This window comes from Lithobates pipiens, unplaced genomic scaffold, assembly GCF_037356315.1.
Source record: "Lithobates pipiens isolate NorthernLeopardFrog02 unplaced genomic scaffold, aLitPip1_a1.2 Scaffold_3, whole genome shotgun sequence".
In the NCBI taxonomy this organism is placed as follows: domain Eukaryota; kingdom Metazoa; phylum Chordata; class Amphibia; order Anura; family Ranidae; genus Lithobates; species Lithobates pipiens.
Genome location: NW_027507790.1, coordinates 79,522,136 through 79,535,734, shown reverse-complemented (window position 1 = coordinate 79,535,734; position 13,599 = coordinate 79,522,136). Strand labels below are relative to the sequence as shown.

The following is a 13,599-nucleotide window of genomic DNA, read 5'->3' as shown; positions in this document are numbered from 1 at the left end:
CCCTGCCCCTCAATAAGAGGGTCCTGAGCACTAGATGGGGATCTGCTACGTTTAGACCCACTATGGAGAGTGATCACAGCATCAATCTTCTTTTCCAAATTAGAAATGGTAGAAGAGAAAACCCTCCTGTGTGATATATATAGGGACTGAAGTGTCCAGTGCAGCTGCAACAACAGTCTCCCCTTGTGCTCAAACCACTGACCCTTTAGAACCCTTAGAAGAGTTCCTGGTCCCTCTTCCACTCATAGCCTAAAGCACAAAAGCAGAGGCATTACCAAAAAGAATGTACACTACTAGGTTATAGTCCAGCGCTTTAAGCTGCTATTAATACCTAGCCTGGTAAAGTAATAATGTGTCAAAGGGAAATGCCTGTGTCACCAAACCGCATGAGCTGTGGACTTCAGGTGCCCAGTAAACCGCTGACATGGCGGCGGGGGTTGTAAAAACCACCGTTGAGCGGCCGCATGTTTTTTTTTTTTTTACAAAGAATGCTTTATAAACTCAAAAGGAGAAATTCATAAGAAAATCTAAAGATATGTCTTAGAAATCTCCACTTACCTTCCCGGCCGCAGGGATATCTGAGATAAACCCAATCTTCACCCTTCACGATGGGCTCTGAAACCTTCAGGGACAGGGGAACCTTGAGGCTGCCCACAATCAACTGCAATGCAACAGCAGCCTTCCAGTAAAAACGTTTATGGTCTTACTACCAAAAAGTACTGGATCCCAAGGTCCAGCTCTCTAAAGAGAGAAGCATTTGCAAGTGTTTGTTTGTTTCTTGTTTCTTTGAACACGAACACGAGGCCTGGGTACCATTCCTTAGGCCCATTAAAGGACACGCTGAATGGATACGGTCAGCATGGCTAGCCCCAGCAAGGATTTCTTCCAGTGGAGCTCAGCACAGCACACCTTTACTCGAGACCAACACCTTAGACACTGGCAAAAAAACGGAGGTGATGCCATTAACGGGAGGGGTTATATAGGGAGTACACTTCTAGTCTTTCGGTTCAACAGCCACCCAAATTCTCGCAGAGTCTGCATGGTGATCGCCACATCCTCCTCTAATTCTGAGGCGGAAGATGCTCTCAGGAGGAGATTGTCTAGGTAACCCACAATCGCGATCCCGCGCTGTCACAGCAACACCAATACTGGAGCCAGTACTTTGGTAAAGACTCGTGTTGCTGATGCCAGGCCAAAGGGAAGGGCTTCTGCCAAACGCAGACATTTTTGATGCCGAAGGCATATGGGTATGTGCAGGTATGCATCCTGGATGTCCAGGGAGTCCCCTTGATGGAGTGCAGTGACTACTGAGCAAACTGATTCCATTCTGAACCTCTGCACTTTTACAAAGTGATTGAGGGCTTTTAAGTCCAAGATTGGACATACCCCTTCCATCTTGGGAACCACAAACAGATTTGAGTAGAACCCCTGGAAGCATTCCGATTCCGGAACTGGTATAATCACCCCCCGATTCAGCAAGTCCCTTACTGCCCCTAGCAGGGCCTCCCGGCGAACCGGGTATGCTGGAGGGGAAGAATCTGTTTGGCGGCCAAGAGAGAAACTATCTTGTAGCCTGTGGAAATCAGGTCACAGACCCATTGGTCGGATAACTGGGAGGTCCACCGGGCTGCAAACTCCCGAAGGCGACCCCCCACCCTATACGTGGGTGGGGGCAAACCTTCATGCAGTAGCACTTTTGTTTGCAGGCTTGCGGTTCAAGGGACGCTTTTGACCTTCTGTGGACATCCTGTCAGGCTGGGAACATTTTGTCGAAGCACCGGGCGGACGCAAAAGCCGCCTGTGAGCGGAAAAAGAGGGCCCTTGTCTGCAGCGTGGCTCCTTAGCCTTCCTGGCCTGTGGGCGTAGTGTACGCTTACCACCCGTGGCATTTTTAATAATGTCATCCAACGAAGTTCCAAAGAGCCGATCGCCAAGGGAAGATCTGTCAGGGCTTTCTTGGATGCCTGGTCAGCAGACCAGCATTTAAGACAAATCAGGCGCCTCAGCACCACAGATGACACTGAAGCCCTGGATAACAGAGGGAGAGTATCCAGGACCACGTCACAAACGTACTTAAGGCCTTGCACTAGTTGGTCTGCTAGTTCCACGCAGACAGGGGAGGCGTTTTTGCTCTCCCAATTCGCGGTGAAAACGTTTTGCCCACTCAGTGTCTGACACCAGTGCGGATGCCAGTACTGGTTGCACGGCTGACCCCACAACCGTAAACAAGGAACGAGCCACTGCCTCGGCCTTCCTGTCCGTGGGATCCTTGAATGCAGGAGTCCCCTCTACCGGGATCGTGGTTACTTTATTTAACCTGGATACTGGGGGGTCCACGACCGGAGGAGCCGACCATTTTTTGAGAAGGCTCTCCTCAAAAGGGTAATGAACCGCCATGTATTTGGGGAACCATAAGGTCCGTTGCGGGCGACCTCATTCCTTGTAAATGAACTTGTCAAAATAAGTCAGATACGGGAACACCTTAGGTGAACGTGCTGGCTTGTAGGACCCAAAAGAGACTGATACATCAGCAGAGGGATCCGTTGGCTCCTGCATCTTCAGGGTATCACGCACAGCTGTGATAAGTGCTCCAACAAGCGTTTTGTCGGGCCCGGACTGGGAATCATCCTCACTGTCCGAATGGTCCTGGTCAGCCTCGTCTGATAGGTCAGAGCAGGGGTCACCAGCCGCAGCAGGGCCCGAGTCTACATCAGAGCTCTCCCCAGAGGACGGGGGTAGGGGCCTTTTACGCGCACCTTAACTTCCATGCACTGCCTCTATTTTAGCAACAAAAGAGTTAAGGACCGCCGTCATGGTGCCCATGGGCCAGTGCTATCCGCAGGTGACCCGGTTGCAATAGCCTGGATTTCGGGGGAAGAAACACCAGTTTCTGAAGCCATGCTGACCCTACCCTGTATGCCACCTGCAAGGAGACTTAGGACAGTGAAGGTCCCGCCCTTCTGCTGCCGCCGCGTGGGGGGGGGCTAACTAGCGAGAGACTCACCACCCTGGGGCATTCTATGAATGTCACTACCCGTGCCTGTAGCCCCTAGGAGGTTACCCAGTTGCAGAGTGAAGAAACCGCGTCGGCAGTAGCTGTATAGAATAGCGGTGAAACGATCTGCAGAGCTTGCACCAGCGTTCAGGGAAGAGCCATCCAGCATCTTGTATACACAGTGGACACAGGAAACAGCATGTGAGAGCACATGTAAAGCTGTCATAAGAGAAAAGAGCGCACGGGCTTCAAAAAAAATGCCCGCCAATGCAACTAATAGGAAAATCCTATAGAAAATGGCTGCTGAGGCTCACAAGGGGAACCTGCTTTGCCCACAGTCAAAATGGCCGCTGGACAGCTCTATGAGGTGACAGGAAAAATTACAGAACAGTGCTGCCTGCATTCAGCAAGAACACCTCCACAGACACCTTTTGGGACCCCGCAGACCGGGACCAGGACCAACGCTAGCCGCAGGCTACAGGTGAGAAACCCAGCAAACCCCACACACACCGCCCGCAGCACATGCAGCCACCCCTCCGGAGGGGGGGAAGGAGGGGAGATAGGGACGTGGGAGAGAAGATGAGGTGAAGTGGCCCCAGAATCAACCTCCCAGGGAATGCCCAGCTGCTCACCTCACCGAAGCAGGGAGAGCCGTACTTACCAGTCCTGAAGAGCTGGGAGACATTCCATCACAGACCTACTCATGCACAGTTACAGGGTAGCTGTTGGCCCGGGAAAACTGTGATCCAGACATCAGTAGCCCGGTCATATGAAGCTCACCGACCACCTCTGGAGCTGAGGTATGTCGTGGCCTGCCGAGCCTTAGCTGCGGCCTGCACACGCTCGATGGCCGGACTGGGGAGACTACAAGGATAACTTAACCAGCCTGTCACCCAGCCGGCAGTTGATAGAAGATCCCAGGATCTTTCATCTTGCACAAAAAACATCAAACCTGCATCAAAAAAATGGACCAAAGGGCCCGCAGCATTCCTAAGTCATTCTCCTTCACTATGCAACCGAATTCTGCCTGGAAGCAGGGAGGGTTGTTAACACAGGGCCCGCCCCCGGGGCGGGACTAAAGTTCTGTGTATTGTGTTACAATTTTTGCCTAGTTCTCCTAATGGCAGGCTAACAAACCCATTTAGTTTCGGAGAGGAGCTGTGTCGGTTGGTGAATAAGAGAAAACAAAAAGGCAAAGAACGCCAATAGCGCAGGTTAAAAATTATCTAAAACTTTATTCACATCTTAAATTAAAACAGATGTGACATAAAATGTGTGAAGAGTAAGATAAGCGTAGCCCAACGCTTTTCAACACAATAGGTCATCGACTGGGGCATACCTCAGACCCCCCCACATTGCTAGAATATATATATAGACAAAATCATAAAACCCCTTGGCGACCACACCTACTAGGGCGTGACCTAAGGTGGAACCAGCATCATTGTTTAAATCCCTGGGATAGTGGGATAATAAATATAATTCTCAATATATTCAACAATAATTGTACAAAAATAAACACATCAATAAATATGTTCATAAATTCATACATATAAATACCCGCTGTTAATCATAATAAAATTCCCGAAGGCAGATGTCAACCATTCAATCGAGGGCAAACAACAATGGAGGTATACATGTGCAAAATCGCTAAAACGCCCACCAAATTAAAGTTAATGAAATCAACAAAAACTCAAACTGGCGGCCAGAGAAACACACTCAAAATGGCGGTCGGAATGTGTGAGCCACGTGGGTGTGCCGACAAACTTGACCAAGATGGCCACTGGGAGAAGCCGACGCTCAAAAGGGCAAATCACAAGCCTATGGTGCATATCCACTCTCCACTGCCAGGGAGAGAGGCAGCACCTAAACCTTACTGGACAGCCCCACTGTGCGTGTATGCGTTCCACCAATAGAGGACGCAAGACGAGCCCCGCATCACTTCCGGTGGCAGCGTCCGTTTCATAGCATCATTATGTAAACATGCCAGTGACGAGACGGCCTCCCGGAGTCAATCATCCCGGCCATGTTGCAACAGTATCCCGGCATCATAAAACACAGTATGCCGGCCATAGTGCACCAGTATCGTGGAGTCATAAAGCAAATGACCTCCGGGAACCAATCACACAAAGGGAAAGAAGGCTGTGAGAAAGGGGTGTCAGCAAGGTATGTCTAACTCAAGCTGAGACAGACATTCAAAGCTGAAAAGCCATGTGGAGTACTAAATCCAACCAGGTGGCCCCATGGCGCAATTGAAAAACCAGGCATGAAATGGGGACACGTGGCAAGATATAAACGATACAAATAAATCAATAAAAATAGTACATATGAACATTAACTAAATATGCAAAATACAGTTCAATAACTCCAAATCTGACAAAAAGAAAAAAAGAGAAGGAGAGAAGATGCCACTCACGCCCGGTTAATGAAACCGTTGATGTCCCACTCAACATTCATACCTGTGGGGCGAGTAGCACTTCAATTCATATATCCAATACGTTTCAAGTCTTGAGATTCCACGTAAGCAAGAGTCTCCACACCAATGCGGTACAAATTTATCTATGACCTGGAACTGAGTACCAGTCGGGTCCTTATTATGGTGGTCTAGGTAACGACGAGGAACGCTTTGTTTGGTGCACCCCTTCCCAGGCTCTCCCCCTCCTCAGGATTTGTAGCTGTGGACACAGGACACCCCTCTCATCTCCCTGATGGGTTGGGTGCAGAGCCGCATGGAGCTGTGAGACAGATCACAGGCTGTCATCACATCCATGGGATAGCAGTGGCGGAACAATCAGGGTTTGCCGAAGTCGAACTTGAGACTCAGCCCTGGAGATGCTGCACTGTGGGGGGAGAGCATACAGTGACAGTTTGAGAAAACAGACTGATTTCTCCCATCTGTAGGACAGGAGAATCAGTCTGTACATTTAGGGGCCGGTGAGTGCAGCTGAGTGGAGTGTCTCTGACACCCGTCTCACGCACAGCCCAGAGAAGTTCACTCCCCCCTCCCAGCAACGTATGGGAGATGAACCATGCATTGATTACAGCTGCCCCTCCTCCTCCTCTCTCCCCCGTGTCTGCCCAGCCATCCACTCTCCTATCCCGAGCTATCAGCTGTGAAGGGGGGGGGGGGGGGGGGGGGGGGCGGTGTGCACTCTGTTCTTTCAAGATCCAGTAAGCACTAAGGCGCTTATGCAGCCCATATATTGATTTTTTGTTTTTGTTTAGTCAATACACTGAAAAACAAAAAAATGTATCCAATTCCCCCATCTACACATTCCAGGTGGATGGAGGAATCCTCCAACATTGGACCAGTGGGCGAACAACCAGGGTTGCTGTCCTGGCACCGCTGGTCTCTGTGCCCATGGCAGCAGCAGCGCATTAGAAACCAATGCTGGCTACTTGGCGCATCATGTCTGCAGCCTCTGACCATCTCCTGTACTATGTCTGAAGTCTCTGACCATCTCCTGTATAATGTCTGCAGTCTCTGACCATCTCCTGTACTATGTCTGCAGTCTCTGACCATCTCCTCTAGTATTTTTTTTGGGGGGGGGGGGGGGGGGGGGGCCTGGAACTCCTCTAAGCTGTTGTCTGCTGTGTTTAGACTTTGCAGCATGCAGGGAGTGTGGTCTTATTTTTTTTTAACATATAAAATAAGAAAATTAAGTTCTCCTGACTGCTTGACATTTTTTTTTTATGAAAACCGCATGCATTAATCGGGATGCATCGAATCAAATCGTTGACATGATAATTGTAATCAAATCGTGAGGTGAGGCCAGTGAAGATGCGCACCTCTAATATATTTATATTAGAGCTGGGCAATTTTCTAAAAAACAAAAAAAAAAACAAACATTCACTATTCAAATATATATATATTTTTTTATGGAAACCACGCCGGTTCTGAGGAGCTGCGGGCAGGAGTTTTTAGTCGAAGCCGTGGGTCCGGCCTCGCGAACTAGGCCGAAGCCACGGCCTCACCTAAAAACTCCTACCCGCAGCTCCTCAGGACCACGCTGGTCCTGGTGGAAAAAAAAATCCAAAAAATATTGATTTGCTGAAAATTTTAATCGATTTGACCTCTCAACTTGATTCCCCCCCCAGCCCTAATATATGTATGTATATTTGAAAATGGATTAGTCCTGATGTAATGACTGCTTATTTCAAATATTGAGGTGCTAAAATGCTAGGACCATACAAATACCCCCCAAATGATCCTTTTTTTGGAACGTCATATGACGTCCAGTCAGGATAACTGAACCCCCGCCCGGCCGCCATTTTTGCTATAGGAGGGGTGGGAAGTGGTTAAAGTTATTTTTTTCACAAAGTTGTCATTTTAAGTTAAGTTATTTCTCACACACAGCATAGTCATATTTATAATTACACCCAAAACACATGATTTTTTTTATACTACACTATGATTGTTTATTACAGTGATGATCACTGTATAAGAAATAATTTCTTCATGTGTGTCATGTGTCTACTATGATTGCTATGAACTGAGGCACAGCGATCAAAGATTGTTCCAAATTGCTCCCTTGGGGGCACACTTCTGGGAGGATGTACCCGTATGTCCTCCCAGAAGCATGCCCCCATGGGTGAGCAGTGGCATGACCTATGACCGCTGTGTTCGGTTCACTGGGACTGGTATGGCCACTACGCTTGTCCAGCCTGGTCACTGTACATACGTTTTTTTTTGTTTCAAGAGGAAAGTGAACACGTGTCGGATTTTTATTGCGGTCTGTGTCCCCGTTCGAGACATTCACTCTCTATATTTGAGCTGTTTAGTGAAGTGAAAGTAAATAAAAATCTGCCATTCTGGGTTGTCCACAGAACAGGAATAAAGGGGAAATCTTCAAACGGGGATACTAGTTTTTGTGACAATCAGGGATTTTCCTAATTTTGGAGGGATTTCCTGTCACCTCCTGTTTTGGCTACAGGGCAGAAAGTGAAAGGAAATCTCCACAATGGGACTTCGACAACAACCAAAAAAACTGACAGGTGTTATAACCCACCCTTACTATAAAAAAAAAGTTTTAGCTTTAGTTCCCATTAAGTTGTGCAGAATCCCATTACTCAGTTCTGCCAAGCCCCTTCATAATCAACACAATGTAGCTGCTCTTTTTTTAGCCACTAAATAAAAAACCAAATACCCAGTATTGCTTTTACAAGGTTGTTCTAAAAATATATAATTCTAGAATTTGTTTTCATATTACTCATGAGTCATATACATACCTCCCAGAGGCAGTGAATACAAGTGATGGCTATTAACACCTTTCTCAGATAAGTCATCTAAATATAAACAAACAAATAAGGCAAAATTATAAAAAGTGACAGCAGTCCAAAAGATGTTTACAGATTTTAAAGCTGTAAAATATAGAATTTCTTTGTTAAACCTAAACTCCAGGATTACCTAAATTTTCAATATAAAGATCCCTTGCCTGTTTGCCACACAAACGTTTAGAAATTATACCAATAGTTGAATGCCCCGCCTCTTCAAAAATAGGATTTTTTATAACAGCTTACCTGTAAAATCCTTTTCTTGGAGTACATCACAGGACACAGAGCCTCAGTATTCACTGATGGGATGTCCCAGAGCAATGCCACCTGAAGGGAGTGGACACAAACAAAAGTAGGGAGCAATCAGACCTGAGGACCATGTACTGCGGCCTGCAGCACACTGCGTCCAAAGGCGATATCCTCATGCCTTTTCACATCCACCTTATAGAATCTGGTGAATGTATGGACTGAAGACCAAGTTGTGGCCTTATAGATCTGAGCCATGGAGGCCTGGTGATGCACTGCCCATAAAGCACGAACAGCCCTGCTGGAGTGCGCTTTGATTTGAAAAGGTGGAACTTCCCCCTTTAAACCATAGGCTTGAAAAATTACCTGCCGAATCCATCTAGCAATGGTGGATTTCGACACTGCCTGTCCTATCTTAGAACCTTCAGGCAACACGAACAAAACATCCCTTTTGCGAACCTGAGTGGTCGCTTCCAAACCGGCTTTGACCGCTCTCACTACATGCAGAGAATGTAGTTATTTTCCTTCCTTAGGGATCTGGAAAGAATGAAGGCAGAACAATATCCTGGTTTAGGTGAAAATTTGAAACCACTTTCGGAAGAAAACTAGGATGAGGACGTAATACTACTCTATCCTTATGAACAATTAAATATGGCTCTTTACAAGAATGAGCCGCTAATTCTGATATCCTTCTTTCAGAAGAAATGGCTACCAGAAAAATTAGCCTTCTTGTCAAAAGGACCAAAGGAATATGTCATATTGGCACAAAAGGCTGTTTCTGTAATGCCGACAGTACTAAATTCAAGTTACAGGAGTTCAGGGGTGCTCTAACTGGTGGATTAAGCTGCGTTACCCCCTGTATAAAGCTTCAGACCAAAGAATGTGAAGCAAGCGGATGTTGAAACAATACCGACAAGGCCGAGACCTGGCTCTTGATAGTACTCAAGGCGAGGTTCATCTCTAACCCCATTTGCAGAAAAGAAAGGATTCTAACTGTGACATAATTTCTGGGATGCCAACCCCTGCATTCACACCAGGAGACATATGCCTTTCAGATTCTATAATAAATGACTCTGGAAGCTGTCTTCCTTGCATTAATCAAGGTAGAAATGACTGGGCCTGAAAGCCCTCGACTCTTCAGAATGTGGGTTTCAATAGCCAAACCGTTAAATTTAGCATTTGTAAGATAGGATGGAACACTGGTCCCTGCGATTGCAGGTCTGCGTGTGGTGGTAGGGTCCATGGAGACCCTACCGCCATCTTCACTATTTCTGCATACCAAGATCTTCTGGGCCACTAAAAGCACCGACTTCTTTTCATGCTTTATCTTGCAAAGAACTCATGGTAGCAGCAAAATAGGAGGGAATGCATAAATCAGCGAAAACTGATGTCATGGAGTCACCAACGCATCTGTCCTGCATGCAAGTGGATCTCTTGTTCTTGACACAAAGTTGTCAATCTTGTTGTTGAACCTGGACGCAAACAGATCTAAATCCGGGATCCCCCATCTTTGACATATTCTCTGCCAGTTCTCTACCCCTGGAATGAAGATTGCCGATATGCACGACCCATGCTTTTCTGCCCAGATTAGGAGCTGGTTTACCTCTTTCTGGGCTGCACGACTCCTGGTGCCCCCTTGGTGATTGATATAAGCTACTGCAGTGGCATTGTTGGATTGGACCCTGACAGGACAACCCTGCAACCAGAATGTCCAGGTTTTTATGGCCAGGTACGCCGCACGAATCTCCAGAATATTGATAGGTAAGGTCTTCTCGATCGGAGACCATTTCCCTTGGACAGTCGCTTCTTCCAGAATGGCTCTCCAACCCTAAAGGCTGGCATCTGTTGTTACCACCTTCCAGGTGACTGGTAGAAAGGATTTCCCTTTTCGCAGATTCTCGGGTACCAACCAACAAATGAGACTCCGGCGCAGTATTGGAGACAAGCACATTGGAAAATCTAACGCCTGGACCTTTTCTTCCAGGCAGATAGGATACTGTTTTGCAACAGTCTTGAATGAAACTGAGCATAGGGAAACGCTTCGAACGAAGCCACCATCTTTCCCAACAATCTCATACAAAAGGCGAATAGAAGGACTCTTCTTTGCCTTGACTAGCTGAACCAACTCCTCTATTGCACTGATTTTTGCCTGGGGTAAAAACATCCTTTTTTGGGTTGTATCTATGATTAGACCCAAGTACTCTAGTCTTCTTACTGTTTTTAAAGAACTTCTCTAGGTTGAGAACCATACCTAGGTATTCTAGGTAGTTGACCGTGGTGACCAACACTTGGTCTAAACGGGCTACCGCCCGGACTATTGAGAGCAGGTTGTCTAGGTACACTATAACCGTTATACCGTGGGCCCTTAATCTGGCTAGAGGAGGAGCCAAGACCTTTGTGAACAATCTACAAACTGGAAATTATGCTTTTCCACTTCGAAATGCAGATATTTGAGCGGGGAAAATAGGTAATGCAGGTAAGAATCTTTGATGTCTATTGATGTCAGAAGTTCTCCTCTTTGTAGGATGGAGACTACTGATCGGATTGATTCCATGTGAAAAGATCGAATCTTTAGGAATCGATTTAGATCCTTCAGATCCAGGATGGGTCCGACATCTCCATTTGGCTTTGGCACTGTGAAAATGTTTGAATAAAAGCCCAACCCCTGCTCTTGCATTGGAACTGCCATGATTACTGTTTGCAACAGAAGTCGATCCAACGCTTGGAAGAAAGACTTTTCTCTGGGTCTTTGGGGACATTTGATCTGAGGAAACAAGGAGATGGGAATTCTCGGAATTCCAGTTTGTAATTGTTATTGCTAGAGTTATTGTGAAGATCACCCATCTGTCCTGAAAATCCTCCTACTAAACCCCTGAGGACTGTAGCAGTCTTCCCCCGACTCGAACGAGCAGGGGCACCCCTTCATAAAGAGGCTTTAGCATTCTGTCTTGTAGATTTCCCCCCCCCATGATTTATTTTGTCCTTGGGGTTGATGTCGAGTTTTACCTCCTGAGCCTGACAGTGGAGGCCGCCGTGACTGCCTGGAGGCTGATGCCCCAGGCACTGAAGAAAGAGTCCTTTTAAATGAAGGACGTTTACTCTGTTTCTTAACTGGCAAAAGGGTACTTTTCCCACTTGATATCTTTTGTATATATTTGTCCAAGTCATCCCCAAACAGCCTTTCGCCACGAAAAGGGAACCCTGCCAGGAGCTTTTTTCATGGAGTTTCGGCTGACCAGTTTTTCAGCCACAAGACTCTACGCATATGTACCAGCGTAAAGACAAGAGGTCTGAAGGATAGAATCTCTGATTGCATCAACCCGTAAAACACAAGGCTGCTGGCAGCTCGGCCAATTCTTGGGCCTGCTGTTTGAGTGATCTCTTGGGCCTGCTGTTTGAGTGATCTCTTAAGGATTGGCATACCCCAATTGCCGACACTGCAGGCTGAGCTACTGAACCCGCCAAGCAAAAACATTTTTCAACAGGATTTACATGTTTTTATCAGATGGATCCCTTAACATTTGAGCGTTGTCAACCGGACAAGTCAAATTTTTGTTCACAGAGGAGATAGCAGCGTCAGTTGACATTTTTGTGAACTTTTGCTTCATAGGATAAAGAGTTGAAAACTTTTTAGCTGGGAAAAAATGTTTATCTGGGTGATCCCACTCAGAATAAATAAGCTTTTCCAGCAGGAAATGAACAGGAAGAGCATGTGCAGCTTGAGGAGGTTTAAGTGAACCCAAACTAGATGTGGGTTTTTCAATGGGCTCAGATACGGGTAACTTAAATGTAGAGTGGACCCTTTCAGTAAGAGATTGCACCAGCAATTTCGCAACCTGTGAAGCCAAAGAGGGACCTTCTCCACTAGGTTCCCCAGAAGAGGAGTCATCCTCATCCCTATCTCCAGAGGGGGAATCATCTCCCCTTTCCTAGAGTGCCTCTGTCCTCGGTCCCGGGTAGAAGGGGATCCAACGCGCTTCCTTCCCCTTAGTGAAAATGTAATCACCGCCATCAAATCTTTCCTCTAATCCATTTATGGTTGAGGGAAAAAAACCTCCTGAGTGATGTATACAGGGGCTGAAATGCCAGCAGCAGATGTAGCCCCTGCCCCCGGGTGGCTCATCCTGACCAGCCTCCCTAGGTACTTCAGGGGAAGATGGTGCTGCAAGGGGGGGGGGGTTCTCAGAGCCTGAGGGAGATCGCTTTGACACCCAATTTCTCAGGGTGCCTGTACCTCTTTTGCCCATAGTGCCAAGCACATATGCCAAGGTACAACCAGAAATGCACGTACTGCTGAGCAAATAGTCCAGCAACTACCGCTGCTATAAAGGCTCAGTCTGTTGCATAAGTAAATGCTGCCTGGGGATGTCTGGATCAGCCCAACTCATGCCCTCCCATCCGATCTGTGCACCTGTAAAAGAGTGCATCTTATAGACTTGTTTAGCCCTCGTTGTGGGTGTCAACCCACGCCAGGCGCCACTCTAGGGTTCCCGCCCCTTTTTCCAAGCACCCGTACCGCTCCCTCCCCTTGTCCTCCTTTAAACAAGACCTGCTTTCCCGCGTGAGCCGAGGGTTCTGATCCTGATCGAATCACCATGGAAGGGAGGCTGGGGCACGGAGGGTAGGTGGATAAAAAAAACACTGTAATGGCGGCGGTGCGGGTACTGCTGACTGCCCTATGGTACTTTACAGGCCCAGATCCTAGCTCTGGGCCTGTAAAGTATATGGCTGAAAAAACAAAAACAAATACTGGATATCGGGGTCCTGTTTTCTAAAAAGAAAACCATTACAGGCAGAACCTTGTTTCTTTGGACACGAGGCCCAGGTACCATTTGATTCAGCCTATAAAAGCACTGCGAAAGGAACCGGTTGCGCGGCTTGCCCCAGAAGGATATTCCAGCACAGCACAGCTTTACGCGTAACCAAGACCTAAGATACTGGCGAAAAAACTTAGGTACTCCCAGTTAGGGGAGGGGTTATATAGGGGGCTAAACTTTCTGTCTAGGGTGTGCCAGTGTCCATCACTTAGTGGTGCCTATATAACCCATCAGTGAACACTGAGGCTCTGTGTCCTGTGATGTATGATA

The 13,599-nt window shown here is 47.2% G+C and overlaps 1 protein-coding gene across 3 annotated transcripts in view; it reads right to left on the bottom strand.

Annotated features, from left to right (window-relative positions):
* The window catches only part of KNTC1 (kinetochore associated 1), a 389,498-nt gene that overhangs the window by 48,155 nt on the left and 327,744 nt on the right, over positions 1-13,599 (bottom strand). For all 3 annotated transcript variants that reach the window (XM_077461857.1, XM_077461860.1, XM_077461858.1), the window contains exon 57: positions 8,222-8,278. In XM_077461857.1, coding sequence (XP_077317983.1) covers positions 8,222-8,278 — 57 coding nt within the window. The remainder of the gene's footprint in view (positions 1-8,221; positions 8,279-13,599) is intronic.